Genomic DNA, 17,789 nt, shown 5'->3' on the forward strand with positions numbered 1-17,789 from the left:
ATAAATGGCTACAAATAGGTGTTTTATATATATTTTGCTCCCAACTTACATTGTTGCATACGATATTAAGAATGAAACTATTTACTTTATCAGTGATGGAATTGGTATTTTATCTACTGAGATTCTAACTTCAGCTGATACTCAGCTCTATAATTCCTATTCTAATATATTCCCATTTGCTGCTTAAATTCTGAACATTTTCATTGATTTTGTTGCTAATATTAATTAGACTTATTTTAAAGTCTGTGTCTGGATATATGCATATATACCTATATATGTATGTGTGCATATGCCTATATGGGTATGCAAACATATATTTCTATACAGCTGAATTACTTGAGGATATGTTTCTATTTTTTGTTTTATTTATCCTACCTTTTGGTTATTTGATCCTATTTTTTGGAATGCTTGTTAATTTTTTATTGAATGCCCGACATTGTATAGGAAAAAAATTGTACACTCTGGGACTCTGGTTGATGTGATCTCCTTTCACATCATATCTAAATATTTTTGGCAAAAAATAACTTTTATCTCATTAGTGTCATTAGTAGTTAAGATGAATTGAGGCTTTATCTGAGGAAGAATAGCCTATTTATGATTTGCTCTTATAGCATTTCAATTGAAAACCTAGCATGTATACCAGGACCCCACCCAGAGCCTAAATTTTGCCTGTCTTTTTTATTTTCCCTAAGACTATGCAATAGAGGAATTAACAAACAAAACAGAAGGAAAAAAAAAAAAAAAAAAACAAAGATAATTTAAAAGGCTCACCTACATGTTTTCTCTTATATCTGGGATCTTGATCCCACAAGTCCTAGAAGCCCTTGTTACTCACTTCTGTCTTTAACCATATTTTTAAGAAATTTGTCCAGCTTCTATCTCTTTTCTCAGCAGGAGGATTTTTTTATATGCTTCATAGCTCAAGACAGAAGTCACTTGTAATTACTTAATTACATGTTTGATGCATGATTTCACTGCAAGACTTTAAGCTCCCTAAGGTTAGGAATCATACTTGTGTTGTTCAACATCGTTTTTACAACAGCAATCATAACATCAGCTAGTGGAGTGAAATAAGAAAAAACTGCATACGAACCAAATGAATGATTAAACTCTTCCATGTAAAGGTGGACGTAGAAAGCAGTATCAAAGCTTGAAACACAGTTTAGGGAAAATAGAAGGAGAAACCTAGTGAGAAATATTTAGTTTCTTCCTATTTTTTAAACAGACAAAATGGCACCAATATTATTTATTAGCACATAGCGTGAGGATTAAGGAAATTTCACTGACTTGAAAACTATCGATAATCTGGAAGAAAGTATTTCCAATAAAGAAGTGGAAGAAAAGAATCCAAATGACAGTAGATTGAGGAGTGATTCATCCATGAGAAAATAACACATAGTTTCAAGAAGACTGATTGCGGAGATGGGGGAAAAATAAAGTTAGGTTTGTAAGTACACATAACATTTAAAGTTGGCTGTTTAATAGATGTGGAGAAATGAGATGCAAAACATGTATGCTTCCAGTGGAAGAAGAAAGGTAACAATGACAACAAAACACAAAGGTCAGAGTATCACAGAACGAGTAAAATAAAGTGAATGATCAGAGTACCATGTAGTAGAGAGAGGTCATAAAGAAGTATCATCAAGATTTATGTGGCTTAGGTACATAAAATATATGTATGCAATGGAAAGGCACATAATTGAGGTCCAGAATTACAGAATGCTGGTCATAAATACATACACAATACTAAGATACTGTGAACTAATCCTTTACAGTGATTCCTGCATTGAAACCTTACAACATGCCATTTAACAGATGAAGAAACTGAGATTCACACTGGGGGAATGACTTGTGCAAAGTTGCCCACCAGCATGTTGGGGAGCCAGATTTGAAACTTGGGGAGTCTCACTTCAGAACCTGCACTATTTACTACAGCCATTGCCACTTTCTGAACTAGATTGCCAACATCAATACCTCCATTGCCCTTGAAATAGAATTCAATCAGTATGATGCTGTTAATCCATCCATAGCATTGATCACTGTTGTTTATAAAGCACTTTCAAGATTAAAAGTGCTTTTTATTGTACTGTATATGTTTATTATGACTGTCATCTTAAACCTATTGCAATAAGCCCTAATGATATGTATAGGTAAAAGTGTCAAAATATTCATTAACCTCAAAATTTAATAAGCCTAAGGAGATCATGTATCTAAGAGACGTGCAACCACCTAGTTTTCAGCAACACAATGTGATAGCTATGGTGGGGCAGAAAACAATTTCTGAAAGAACATTCTAGCTCTAACAACTGGTGTACCAGTAACTTGGCCAATAACTGAGGGCCATTAACAAGAAATTTCTTTTTGTTTCTGGTACTATACAGTTTAAAATATACTTTCTTATACATCTAAGGCCAATAGAGACTAAATAAATTGAGTTATCACTCTAACCCATCAATACTTTCAAAAATGTAGACTTAAAAAGGTGAACTGTATTCAAATGCGTAATGAATTTCACCATTAAATAATTCTTATAGCTAAGTGATCCATCTTTTGGATTTCCCTCTTTTCTATCACTCATTTAGTTAATAAATATTTATTGAGTATCTGGTAAATGTCTTATGCTGTGCAAGATGCAAATGTTATAAGCATGAAAAAGATAGTCATAATTTCAGTCTACATGAAACACAGATAAGCAAACAACCAGTTGTTTTTATTCAATAGGTTTTTTGGGAACAGGCAGTATTTGGTTATATGAATACGTTCTTTAGTGTTGATTTCTGAGATTTTGGTACACCCATCACCTGAGCAGTGTACACTGTACCCAATGGGTAGTTTCTTTATCCCTCACCCCATCCCACACTTTCCCCCATGTCCCCAAAGTCCATTGTATCATCGTTATGCCTTTGTGTCCTCATAGCTTAGCTCCCTGAACAACCAGTTTTAGTGGAGTGTGGTAAGAGCTAAAATAGAGTAATTATTGGTTTCTATAGTAGTACATAAGAGAGGTCCTCAACCCAGATTTGGCATGGGAGGAGGCTGGTGTTGCTGGAAGTTTATTTAGGGGAACAGCCAAGCTAACCCTTTCATGATGAGCAGCAATTAGCCACGTGAAAGGAAAGCGACGTACTTGCAAATAGATGAGAGCATACCGGGCAAAGGTATCAACATGTTCAAAGAGATGGGCATCCGAGAGTGTGCTACATTCAAGCACTAGGACTAAAAAATGGTCTAGAGCTGGAGAATAAACCAGTCCGTGGCTGGAGAGATGAGGAGGTATATGGGTAGAAAGCAGGTAAGCAGAAAAGGGTTTGTGCAGGCCATCTCTCACTGGGAAACCATTAAAAGGTTTACACAAGAGAATGCCAATAAAAATCATTAGTTTGAATAACAGCCTGGAGAAGACTGAAACTGTTGGCAGAGAAGCCCACAACCTAGGTCTGGACTAGGCAGTAGCTGTAGGACCGGCAGGTAATTCCAAGAGATGCATCTGAGGAAGAATGGCCAGAGGAGGAATCATTGATAGAATGGGAGGAAGGGAATGAATAGTTCAAGTGTCAATTCAAGGAGAGTTCCAAGGTTTCTGCCTCAGACAATCAGTGATATTCACTGTGGATGGTACACACAGAAGGAAGAACAGGTTTCAGGAGAGGAAAAAAAATGAAGCGAAGAAGCTGAGAAAAATGCATCTACACTGATTTTTAATTATCTGCTGGAGGGATGATCATTCAATCATTCCCACAGGTTTCCCTTAAGTCCTTATTCTTCGTTCATGGTATTCCTCATGGATACCCTTTGCTTGTGAAAATGATATGGCCACCATTGCCAGAGATGATGTTAGATGGCTTGAGGGTTTCTTCCTCTCTCCTTCTTTCTCATGCCTTTCTTTTGAAGTTGCACTAAAGTTGAAGAATTTCCAAATGGAAATAGCTCATCAGTCAAGAGAATGTAAGGAACTAAGCCTCCCTTTTCAAAGCTCCAAACAAATGTCCTACAGCTATGTTTGTGAGCCTCCTTCAATATATAGACCTTAAATGTGGTTTGCATATTATTACTTAACATTTCCCCCACTTAAATGAAACTATTAGTGTTACAGTTGGTAGTTAGACTATGGGCAGGGCAAGAGAAGCACAACTCCCTCCAACGCCCCACCAGAAATGTCAGGCAGCCATCAGGTGATAGTTATTACACTGTCTTTCTAAAACAATAAGAATTTGTCACAGCCAGTGCCAGGGAAAGGCAGTCTCCCTATAGATAGAAACACCTGAGACTGGTGATCAGTAGCTTCCCAATGAGAGATCAGGAGTTGGGGGAGTGAGCTCAAGCATGCACACTAAGAGGAAAAATGGTGGAGTTTAACCAGTATATGACCTTCTGGGAACACTTAACTGGTAAGGAAACATGCCTCAAATGAGCATGCCTAAAACTTCAGTAAACACACTGCACATTCAACTCCTCCCAATTGCTGGTAGGCTACTGCACACGTGGACAGCCCACCCCAAGAGAAGAATCAGGGGAGAAGGGACACAAGACCTTGGAAGCATGTCAACATATAAAACCCCAAGTCAAAGGTCAAATCATCTCTCAAGTCACCCACTTGGCCCTCTTCCAAGTATACTTTATTTCCTTTCAATCCTGCTCTAAAACTTTTTAATAAACTTTCACTCCTGCTCTAAAATTTGCCTTGGTCTCTTAATCTGCCTATGTCCTATCAATCAAATTATTTCTTCTGAGAGGGCAAAAATTGAGGTGGCTGCAGATCCATATGAATTTGCCGCCAATGACATTAGTGCATAATCTTCTGAAACATTTATTTAGAGCACTAGAACCAAGTTTTGAAAGAGGTGGCATTTTGACAATGATGTTCCCAGATTCCTCTCTATCCGCATAGAAAGGAACTTAATCTATACTCTTCAAGAGTGCTGTAACTGGTATAAAATAACTGTAACTATACGTTTTTAAATGTTTTAACTATTTTCTTCCAGAAAGCATACAGAAAATAACTCATCTTACTAAATCAAAAACCAGTCATCTTCAAAGCTGCTAGTTTCACTACCATTGCTGACCAATTGTGATTCTTTTTCTGCTCAAAGTTCCTTTTCCTACCCATTTAAGCTGAATGAAAGGGAAATTAAAAGTAATCTGTGTTATATTGATACAAAATGTCAAGCAACATCATTTTTTTAAGCAATGAAGTATTTGAAAAGATTCCAAAATAACAACATATTGGCAGAGAAGACGCTGGACAATTTGAGCAGGTATTATTTGAGACTATATAGAAATGAAATTGCCTTTGCAAAAGTTATAACTGAGAAAATTATGACAGTGAAAGAGACCTAGCCTAGCTAACTCTATCTTACTTATAACCTCGAATATGTCCTTGCTCATTGCTGGGCAAAGGGTGACCTAACTTTGGGAAAAAAATTAGTTTATAATTCAGTTTTGAAACAAACATGGTAACAGCCTTTTCCCTAAATAGACCCCCTTCTTGCCTGGGGACTTCTCTACCTTTGTATGACTAAAAAATTTGCTACAAGATTAGGAATGATGGTTTAGAAGCCATGCAGCCTCCAGCCGCAAGATTCTGAAACTCCCCAAATTGCTCCTGGGGATAACATCACTATTGGAAAATTTAAGATCAGGGCTTGAGATATTTTGCGGACCCTTAACTCTATGGATCAGCTATCACCACCCGGATTGATAAACTGGCTCATCTGATCTTGTGGACCTCACCAAGGAACTGACTCACCACAAGAGGACAGCTTTGACTCCCTAGGATTTCATGCCCGACCCAACCAATCAGCGCTCCCACTTCCCTGCCCCCACCAGCCAAATTACTCTTGAAAACTCTGATCCCCAAACTCTCCAAGAGACTGATTTGACTAATAATAAAACGCAAGTCTCCCGTACAGCAGGCTCTATGTGAATTAAATTCTTTCTCCATTGTAATTCCCCTGTCTTGATAAATTGGCTCTGTCTAGGCAGCAGGCAAGGAGAACCCATTGAGTGGTTGCGGAAAACCTAGAGACTTCATGGAAAACATATGTTCATGCATGTGGCATGAGTATATAGGAATACATGTGTGGTTTGTATATCAGGTGACAATGCATTTTGAAAAATTTTAACAGTGATGGACAAAAATAGATGCTTTAAGTTAACTAAAATACTGCTAACAGCTAACAAAAACAGTTTGTTTTCAGTGTTGGCTCAACTTACCAGATACCTCATATTAATATTTCAAACAAAGGGAAACTTATAGGAATGTACTTCAAAATAAGTCACTTTTAAAAGGCAAGGGTTAAAACATATGCATTCTTAAATTGGCCTGATGATGAATTTGATGAATGGGGAAATAATAGTCCTCTACCATCTGTCAGTGCCATCAATGTCATCTGAAGGCATTTCCTAGGAACTTACTTATACCTCTTTACTAAATATAATAAAAAATATACAGTCTTGATGTTTACTTCTCCATATCTCTAGTTATCATGGATCAGTGTGACTTCTGTTATTCTAAGAAGATATGCATTTTGGTCCTTGTCCTCAGTCCAAACTGATTAACTCAACTAGACATTCTCATCTCTTCTGATTGTTTCATAATCAGAAAACACAGCAGAGTTTTGTCACTGCCTGAGAATTTTCTCCTTTACTTTGCTCCTACATACCATATACCATGTTCTTACTCTTTCCTTTACTTTTTTAGTATAATTACTGCCTGTTCATTAAACTTCTAGGACACATAGTAGATTATTATATTTGTTTTTCAATAACTAGGACCAAAAACTTAACATCAAAGTTAGGTAAAATTTGTGATTTAAATCGGTCTTGAAAAGAACTGGGGCTTTGTTTAGTTGTTCTGTTTTTCTTTTTTTCAAGTGCTTTCTGGCAAATACTTGCTCCCACTCCAAGGAAAACAAATAGTGGGACACCAAGGGTGTTGAAGGTCAGAATTAATATGCTTTTACTAATTAGTCTATCTGAAGAAGTTTGCCCTACTTGCACCTTCGCTATAACTGCTTATAATCAGCTTTCTTTTAATGAAGTGCTTAAATGTCCCAATTCACTAAAAATAATAAAAACTAATAACAATAAGGCACAAATATTATAGAGCAGAGGAAATAAAAAATATGCTCTTAAAACATATTGATTTTTTGGTGGCTGCATTTCTTTTTTCATCCCTTGGTAATTAATTGTATTTTGTATTCTAAAGCATTTTAGTTCAGCCATTTTTGGGAAAGTGAATACTATGATACAAAAATGTATGACAATCATTTAGTGTCCTTGAACATCATTATTATGAAGAAACTGTACAGAGTTCTCATCTGCAAGATATTCAACATCAGTAATCACATTTCTCGTGAAGACAAATAAAAGGGAATTATATCCAGGTGCATGTGTGTGCTCATCTCCCCAGTGGTTTGCTACAAAGATCTCCCCAAAGGCAGTTCCTGATTTCTGGGCAGGGTCGCCAGTAAAGGCAGTTTAAAAGGCTGGTGTGATTGGCATCTGGATACTACAATAGTCAAACCTTCCCCCAAATGATCATGGACCTGTTTTCACTAATAGGAAAAAATAAGTGACAAGGAGAAAGAGGGTCACCTTTGGAATGCCAATCTGAGCAGTATTTTAGTTGCTGTTTTTACCAGGTTCCATTTGGATTACTAGCATTACAAGGAAAGAACTAAATTCTTTGTGTAAATCAAGTAGATTTACTCTGCATTCCTGAAAACAAATGAGCATGATTTTTTCTTCTCCAAAGACACAGCGATATCCCCTTCTAGTTGCATACGGGAGGGGAGACTATTTGCTATTCCTGTGTTGGAAGAAGTATGTATTGTTAACCCCATGTAACCGGGGGACTATTTCACCATCATTGTTTATATCATTGCCCAATTACAAGATCATGAAACTATTTTAATTTTCTACCTTTTTTTTTTTTTTTTTTTTTTTTTGAGACGGAGTCTCCCTCTGTCACCCAAGCTGGAGTGCACTGGCCAGATCTCAGCTCACTGCAAGTTCCGCCTCCCGGGTTCACGCCATTCTCCTGCCTCAGCCTCCCGAGTAGCTGGGACTACAGGCGCCCACCACCTCGCCCGTCTAGTTTTTTGTAGTTTTTAGTAGAGACGGGGTTTCACCGTGTTAGCCAGGATGGTCTCGATCTCCTGACCTTGTGATCCGCCCACCTCGGCCTCCCAAAGTGCTGGGATTACAGGCTTGAGCCACCGCGCCCGGCCAATTTTCTACCTTTTTTATAACACCTGATATGACCCAATAATTGAATATCTATTTTATGGTGAATTCTGTCCATATCACTAAGTTTCTTAAATTATTAGAGAAAAACAGTAAATTTATATCAATCTTAAATTGTATTAATAAACATAATATTATAGAAAACAATTTATTTTAAACTGTAGGTGTTTTTTAACTCACAGATGCCACAGTTACAGCCTGTATTTTGGATTGGGGCACCTCCTAAATATTCTACATTCATAGAATTGGAATTTTGGAGGTTAGAAGCATTGATCGCCCAACAAAATCCTCAATTTAATAGATTAGCAACATTAAACACTCAGAAAAGTAGTTTGCTGAAGTCCTCACCACTAGGTCAATTAATTTAACTATTTTCAATAGCAAAATTAAGTATCACATTTTAATATGGAATATTGCATATTACTCATGCCCCAGATATAACATTTGAGCAAACATATTTTGCATGTGTAACAGCAAATAAATTAATAGAATGTTGATTTTATAACTGCAGAATACTCTCACTCAGGAAATCTCCTGTCTCATAGTAGGCAATTAATAAATATTTGTTAAATGAATAATAACTAATAGCTAATGTTTAATTAGTACTAAATAATCTTTGTGGTAGGCACCGTGCAAAGTTCATCAGGTGGGCTATCTACTCTAAATCCTCACCAACCTGCTAGATATCAATATTGTAAGTGGAATTATTTTAATTTTAAAGAAAAGGAAACAAGCACAAAAAAGATTAAATGGGTTGTCTAATTACATTTAGCTAATAAATAATGGCACCTGGATTTGAAATTAATTTATCAGTTAATCTTTTTCGAAGTCCTCATAATCATATACAGAGAGTTAATTATTTTAAATTTAAACTATGATGTAAATGACTGATAATACATTCTTCCTGGAGATTAGATTTTTAAAAGAACACTTGTATCAAAAAGAAAAGGAAGCAAAAACAAGTCTCAAAATAGCTTTTGCTGGTTCTTTCTTCTGCCCAAAGGTAGAAATTGACAGAGTTTATTTACAGTATTAAGTTTGATAATTTACAATATTAAACAACATTTTAGGGCATATATTCATATGCTTGAATTATTCTCTTTCTATTGTGTAAGATAAAAATATTTAAAGCAAATATGAAAGAGGCCTAAGTTGTATCAGATATCCCTTTCTTGTACTACAATAATGAGATATTTCTTACTGAGACTTTCAACATAATGCTCATTGCCATGAAATGTGTTATGAGTGCATTTATAATTCCTGTTGTTGATGGGTACAATCTAACTTATCTTTTCATATATAAAATATGTATAATTATGTACATCAACCTTATATTTGTCTTTGAGTACTAATTGATATTTCTATTGAGAAGTCATTTTAGTTGAAGTTTGAGATTTTGAATTGAATAATTCAAAATAAAGGACATCTTAGTTTATCTTAAAGTTATTAACTTTTAAAAATGTAATTCATCATATTAGAGAGTTCAAGGATTTGCTCATTAAATTTATCTCAGAATATAAAAACTGCATGAAATATAAAGGAATATAAGTTGAAAGCACTGTTTAACGCATAGAACTTCAGCCCATTTCACATAATGCTATTTATATCTTAAACGCCTAGCTCCTAGTAACACTCTGGGTTTAATCTCTATGAAAAAAAAAAAATCCCTACATGTCTTTGGGGATACAAATAAATGAATAAATAATGCCAACACTACTTGCTGTTTGTGAGCTGAAACTAACTGAAAGACAAATCCAAAAAGTTTAGCAGTATTAGAGAAGGAATGTTTGGGTGATAATTATTTCACCTCCTATCGCTCTTTCTCACTTTTATATACTTCCTATTCTAACACTTCCAAAGAACAGGCTACAAAAGTTCCTTTCCACCCTGTAGCAGAGACCTTGCCTTTAAATTTGGAGGGCTCCAGGTCACATTTCAACCCTGAAATTCAATAGCTGTGGCACAATGGGGAAGTCACTCACTTGAGCCTCTTTTCCTCCTGCACTACGAGGGTAAAAAGAGCTACCTTATAGGGTTGCAGGGGGATTGGATAGGATAATATATCAGTAAGAATAATGTAAGATGCTAATTGTATGCTTACCTCTCTATTTAGGAAAGTGCAAGTTTATAGAAAGTTATTGAGTTGGTTTTGAAAGCTTGTCCTAGCTCATTAATTGGGGACATTTAGTTAGGCTTTGGTACAATTCAATAAAATTATTCAACCAAACCTGGCAAGTCAGCCAAGGGATCAAACCAATAATTTAGTATATGCCTGGTTATATTAAAAGTTAAAGGGAGTCTTAAAAGTAAAGCCAAGCTACCATTAAAAAGGGCATCAGCAATGTCCCAGAATGTGCCTGAACACAGAAGAACTTCTCATTCTCCAGAAATCACCAAAGCTCCAGGGAGCAGTTCAAGCCAAAATTGTGATCTCCCTGCCTTGTCCTTCAAATGATGTGTACTCCAAGCACATTTTCTGTGCAGCTGGAGGCTTTGTTATAGACAGAAGGATCCTGCTTAGTGAGGCCAGTGTTTACAGCCTAACTTTTTTAAAGAGGAATTTGGAAAACTTCCCAGACACTGCATCTGCCCCTAGCCCTTGCACCTCAGAGTATAAGGCCGGCAAGGGAGATAGCGAGGATGACTAAATTTATTAACGGTGGACGGGCCACTCTATCTTTCACTGCAACAACAGTAGGTGATCCCATCAAAAATCTGTCTGCTGGCTAGCCTGCAAATCCAAGCTGACATCCTTGCAGCAGCTATGCCCAGTTGAATGGAAACGGATGCTATTTCTTGGAAGAAACACATCACAAGCCAAATATTGGACCAGGGAGGTAGTTTCTATTTTCATTTGGGAAAACATTTTTACTATTATTCGTGTATTCCTTTTCCCTAACTATCTTTTCTTTTCTTTTTTGCCATTTTATGAATATAAAGCAGAAGTCGAGCATTTTAGCTCAATGGTTCCATTTCTAATACTCTGCGACGATTTTGATGTACTGGGAGACTAGTTAAGCATGCATTAATCTCAATATATCTCAGCTAGAATATAATCATGATTCATTACAAAGGTGCATCCGTAGCCAGCCTCAACGAAAAGCAAACTATTTACTATTTTAGGTAAAAATAAAACAATATAAATTTTTATAGCTCTAATTCCATTTCATTGTCTTCACATATGTAGTATTTTAAAGACTATTTGCTTCAAAATGACTTTCTCATGGATAATTAAATGAACATCTTTATGAGTTTACAGAATAATATATATCTTATACCTTGTAAACTTTTTAAAAAATTGGATAAGTGAAGTATGTATTATAAATAGTTGAATTTTTTATGGCTATACTGAAATCATGCTATTAGAAGCTGTAATTCACAGAGGTCATGGGACTTCCAAAATATTTTGGTACTAGCAAGGCCAGGAGCAGGGTAAGTCCAGTGAGGCAGGATTGTGGCAGTACAGGGTCCAATCTGTCTTTATTTAAGCTTTTGATAATATTTTTGTAGTGTTTTCACATTGATTTTCATTTTTAAAAATATTGAATTAAAATATTTACATCAACACTGAGTTTTTTAGTGCCCTTAAATTTTGTTACTGAGGCAAGAGCCTCACTTGCTTTACCATAGTCCTGGCCTAGAGGAGTTATGTTTCCTCTGGGATTAGTTTTTCCCACAATGTTCTTCATAGAACATGAGATATTAAGTTGCCACAGTGAAAAAAGGAAGAAAGAGCGAGAGAAAGAAAAAGAAAATGTTACATCAAATATCTGTTAGGCATGATTAGCTAAGCAAAGTTAAATAGCATTCTTGCAATGCTTTTTGGAGTTTTAGTAACCTGGTGCACACTGAGAATCTCCAATAGCATGAAGGCATTTTGCAAACTCATTTGCTCAGAGAACACAGTGAATAATATTTCAAGAAACATGCCCTGGCAAATACTTCTCAAAAATACAAATACAAAGCACATACTTTGATCCAATAAGGCTGCTTCTTCATCTGCATCTTTTTTTTTTCCTTTCCTTCACTTGCCTGACTTTTTTTTCCCCAGAATTCTGTAAAGATGGACATGCTGACACAATCATGCAAAAGTTATTGAAGGGCCGAATTAGTATTTCTATAAGTACGTATAATAAAAATTCATTGTAAAGGGATATCAAAATAATAGAAAACATTTTGGAGCTTCGTGTCTCCTAAATAAAGCAATGTCAAACACACTTACCAGTAAAGTCTGTATTGACTGGGAGAGTGGAGCTTGGAAATTTACAATACCCATTTCCTATGAAACGGATTCCTTTCATCATCGTGGTCATCAGAGCTGGTAGAGATGACTCTATCCTTTCCAGCTGATATATAGGAGAGGGTCCATTCAGTTCTTCAGGTGGAAACCACCTAAGATGGATTGTTGTGCTGTTGATTCCTTTAACTAGAGGAGGCCTCAGTTGTGCTGGTGCTAAATATTAGAAAACACTTGTTACATTCAAGAATTTGGTTTCTGTCTCTAGACACACATATTCACATATATGCATATATGTACTTGTATATATCACACTTAAAATCAAATCAGTTGTGGTTTCAAGTATCTCTATGGTTCTAGGAACTGAAAAGAGAGTTTATCTTAAATGCAATGAAACAAAATTTAAATAGCCAACATACTTCACACAAAACTTTCAAATTAAATTTTTTCTTGAAAATAACTTCTCTATTCTTTTTAGCTAAATAATAGATCTTATATATTATAGTAGCTGCTGTAATTTGGGTGGTGCCCCAACCACAGTCCCTTTACCAAGGAGATATACCCCAATGGCCCAGTTTCTGTGCCTGTTGGTCTCTGATGGCTCATGGCTGCCCGCTTCTGTGTAGAAATTCCCTTGGCTGAGTAAAAACTGCCTCACCCTGGAGCCAAAGGATCCTGCAGTGAAACCTACAGCCAATGACTAGCACTAAACTCAAAGGGCAGAGGCCCTCGCCTTAAAGTGGCTTCAACTCAGTGCTGTAATTTACAGGGGCCAAGCATAATCCGTGCCAACCAATGGGTAATGCAGGAATATTAACACAGGTTTACCAAAACTTTATGCTTGTGTAAAAATACGTCAGAAAGTCATTTTTAAAAGGACTTGTATTATTTTTATTTTTGATTGCTCCTGTGGAACATGGCTACACCATAGGCAATGTGCCAGGGGTAACCTTTTTGTTTGTTTGTTTGTTTTAGAGATGGAGTCTCACATTGTTGCCCAGGCTGGAGTGCAGTGGCTATGCACAGGCGCAAAGATGGCTCACTATAGCCTGGAACTCCTGGGCTCAAGCAATCTTCCTGTCTCAGCCTCCCAAGTAGTTGGGACTAGAGACAGGTGCCACTACACCCAATAGACTCTATTGTTTAAGAGCAGTTTTATGTTCATTAAAAATTGAGAAGAAGATACAGAGTTCTACCCTATCTCCCCACTCATGCACAGTCTTTTCCAGTATCAACATCCGGCACCCAAATGGTTCATTTGCTACAGTAGATAAATCTGCATTGACACATCATTATCATTCGAAGTCCATAGTTTCCACTGGGGCTCACACATGGTGTTTACATTCTCTGGTTTGGACAAATGTATGATGACATGAATCCATCATTATTCTATTATACAGAAAATTTTCACTACCCAAAACATCCTCTGTGCCCTACCTATTCATCTCTCCTTCTCCCTAACCTGGGTAACTACTCATCTCCATAGTTTTGCCTTTTCCAGAATGTCACATAGTTGGAATCATACAGCATGTAGCCTTTGTAGACTGACTTCTTTCACTGAATAATATGCATTTACGTTTCCTTCATGTCTTTTCATCATTTGATAGCTCATTTAATGCTAAATAATTTTCCCTTGTCTGGATGTAGCATAGTTTATTTATTCATTAATCTACTGATGAATATTCTGGTTGTTTCCAAGTTTTGGCAATTGTGAATAAAGCGGCTGTGATGTGCATATATATGCGTATATCTAATTATATATCAGGCTTTTGTGCTTTAAATTCTGTTGAGTAAATACCAAGAAGTTCAATTACTGTATCATACGGTAAGAGCATGTTTGGTTGTGCAAGACACTGCCAAACTGTCTTCCAAAGTGGCTGTACCATTTTGCATTCCCACTAGCAATGAACGAGCATTCCTGCTACTGTACAGCCTCATCAGCATTTGTTGTCAGTGTTCCAGATTTTGGTCATTCTAATGGGTATGTTGTGGTATCTTATTTTATTTTGCATTTCCCTTTATGACATATGATATAGAACATCTTTCATATGTGTATTTGCCATCTGTACATCTTCTATGGTCAAAAAGCTCCTTTTGTATGCAATTTTCTGATTTTTAAAGCTTAAAAACTGATCTAAATTAAAGCAAACAAGCAATAACCACTCTGAATGTTAAACAGAGCATCAGCACAAAGTAACAAGCCTGTGAGTTCAGCAGTTTACACACAATGGTCCAGGCACCTAACTTTGGTCAGTCTCTTGGTCCTAGAGAGCACCCTGGCCCTGAAGTGACCCCACCACCAGCAGTGGGCTTAGCCTTGGAGCAGTAGTGGCCTCACGCCCTTGCATACATTGGGACCTTGCCATGCTTTGAGGTGGTGGGACACTGGCAATTCTTTGAAGGTTCCTGGGAAACACTAGGAGTCACCGAGATTAAGGTTTTCCCTACAACTTGCTGGAAATGAGGTTCAGATTAACAGCTGAGTTATGGAAAATGAAGGTTTGTTTTGGTTTGGTTCTTTTTTTCCTTAAACAGTTGAGTTTGTGAGCTGAGATTCCTTCCCCCTTTAAGTGTGTCTGCTGGATTTGAGAAGTGAAAGTAGAGAAAGGAACAAATGTCATAATCACGGAGCCTATTTATTAAGGGCCCAAACTACGTCTGTGGACTTTTAATTTACACCTGTGTTAACACAGCCATACACAGACACAAAGTCATTGCCTGTTTCAATAAATATAAATCAAAATGATGTGGATATAAGAATTGAAGCCCTTAAACCATGAAAGGAAATTCACCGTAAAGCAGCTTAGAACAATTACTATTTGTTACTTTTTAGACCTTGGGCCAGCTTCTCAAAGAGAAACAATTCATTTTGATTCTGTTTAACTTTTAGTAAAAAAGAAAAGGCACTGAGCAAAAAGTTCATCAAGTTAGAAAGATAATTAGCAATTCTGATTATTTTCCGCCACTGCAGCCCATGTGATATTTTTATTTTAATATATGTATGAATCTGTGAATTATATGCGTAATTTCTCTTAGCATTTTTTTCTGCTAAAAATCAGTTAAACAGTAGACTCTCAAAGATTTCATTCTATAGGCTATGATCTCACTTCAAAATAATCCAAAACAAAATAAAAGGCTAAGTCATTCAGAAATTTTTTCACCCACCAAGTCTCTCTTCAGAGTTTAGAGTTACATATTTGTATTAAAATTTTAGCAGGCCATTCTTGGCTATGATCTCAACTGGGAAAGGAAGATTGTCAAATATTTTTCAGTCCTGGGCTCAGGGAAGCAATGAAGAACCAATTACAAAATTTTTACATTGCAATTTGCTAGAATCTCTAGGGTTTTGGGACACAGAGACCAGAACTTTTTAGTTTCATAAACTAGTCTAGTAATATCCAACAGCCCAAAACTACTAGACCAGTACTATCCAATAGAACTTTCTCCAATGAAGGAAATGTTCTAGGTCTATAATGTTTAATATGGTAACCACTAGCCTTATAATTAGAGTATTGAGCATCTGAAATGCAGCTAGTGAGAATGAGAAACTGAATTTCAAATTTCTTAATTTTAATTAGCTGTATTTTAAATTTAAATAGCTACATATGATTCATGACTACCATACTGGACACCAAAGATGTAGATAAAGAATCACAGATTATACACATTTGGTGTGTTGAGAATAGGATTTCCATTTTAACTAAATGAAGAAGAATGAATACACCTCCTATACATCTTAAAAACTGAAGAGTTTCATTGCTGTTTGAAAGCAGCCTTTCTCCAGGTCCCATTTGTTTGAAAGTTGATACATCTCTACTCCAACCACTCAACTCAATGGAGCTAATGTTGAAGCTCAGCACCACCACAGAAATCAGATTCCTTCCCGCATCTGTAGCATAGTCCAAAAATTACGTCTTAATCAGGAATATAGATCAAGAGTAATACAAAACTAAACAAAAGGAATTCTAGCAACTCTGTCATTTTTGTGTAGTAACTATAGAAAATTAGAGCACACATTTTTATTTTAATTTGGCCAAGTGATTCTAATCAATAGGGAAATTCTTGAGAGTTCACTAAAATTAATGTTTACCATTTAAACTTTAAATAGTAGAGCAACTCTTGATTCCCAGAGGAATTATTCCACCAAGTAACGGGACTGTCCTTTAGAAGTCAATTCCTGAGAATGAATAGAACTAGAGTACATTTTTTATTCTCTTGCTTAAAAGAAAAACAAAACAAAAAACATTCCAGCAGGTGTGTTTTATAGTTTCACATACAGAAGTCAACTAAGCCTGTTTGAAAGGGTGAACATCCTACTGAGTTATTCTTTTCAGAGTTCCTCTAAGGCTGGAAGGGGGAATTAAGTGAAATTGTCAATCAATTAAACTAGACTGGTGTCACATACATACAAGTAGAATATGAAGAAAAATAGATATTCCTGAACCATTAAACACACACACATACATGCACATAGAATCACCATGAGATTGGGGTAATGATGAATTATTCATCAGATTTTCAAAGGAAAGGAATTACAGGTAAAAATAAATATAATCTTTAAAGATTTGTTAATTTACAAAACAGTTCGTTAGGAGACAACACTGAATAATGAAAGGGATTTGGTAGACTTTTAAAAATTATATTTCACTTTTTAATGTCTAAATCTGTGTGATTTTAGAAAAATCCCTTAACACATATCTGCTTCAGCTTTCCCATCTGCAACATGAGGATACATTTTCAGTGAAATATGTTGACAACAATTGCTTCTACAACAATATGTATATTTGCTTTATGTTTTACAAAACAAGTTTCTATACAAATACAAGGCACTATCATTACAAGAACAAATCTTTCAAATGATATGTTATTAAGGAATATAATTCATCTACATTCAAAATCTATCTGTATTTACATAGAAAATTGTTTTGTAAATGTAAAGTTTAAAATGAATCTTCAATATTCATTATTTCTAAGAATAAGATACAAAGTTTAAAATGAATGTTCATTATCCGTCATGTCTAAGAATAAAATGTCTATTTTCGCTTGGGATAAAAGTACAAAATTCTTGTACTTTTAAAATGGCATTTGTATTTTTAATAGGAGTAATCTGATTTCTTGTCTATCTATTTGATGTATAGATATTCTTTTATAAAATGTTATAATATGCATTCTTCTTTACGCAGCATTTATTACTTTATAAAAATGAATACATTTAGACTTGCAAAATTTATGTAGTGTGGCATTTTGAGCACCATAGGATAAGAACTAAAAGCTGAACAAAGCTCTTTCTGAGGTACTGGTCTTT

The 17,789-nt window shown here is 35.8% G+C and overlaps 1 protein-coding gene across 1 annotated transcript in view; it reads right to left on the reverse strand.

Annotated features, from left to right (window-relative positions):
- USH2A (usherin) overlaps positions 1–17,789 on the reverse strand; it is an 809,712-nt gene that overhangs the window by 538,049 nt on the left and 253,874 nt on the right. Inside the window, exon 20 of the mRNA XM_033195653.1 lies at positions 12,470–12,700. Coding sequence (XP_033051544.1) covers positions 12,470–12,700 — 231 coding nt within the window. The remainder of the gene's footprint in view (positions 1–12,469; positions 12,701–17,789) is intronic.

This window comes from Trachypithecus francoisi, unplaced genomic scaffold (assembly GCF_009764315.1).
Source record: "Trachypithecus francoisi isolate TF-2019V2 unplaced genomic scaffold, Tfra_2.0 Lachesis_group5, whole genome shotgun sequence".
In the NCBI taxonomy this organism is placed as follows: domain Eukaryota; kingdom Metazoa; phylum Chordata; class Mammalia; order Primates; family Cercopithecidae; genus Trachypithecus; species Trachypithecus francoisi.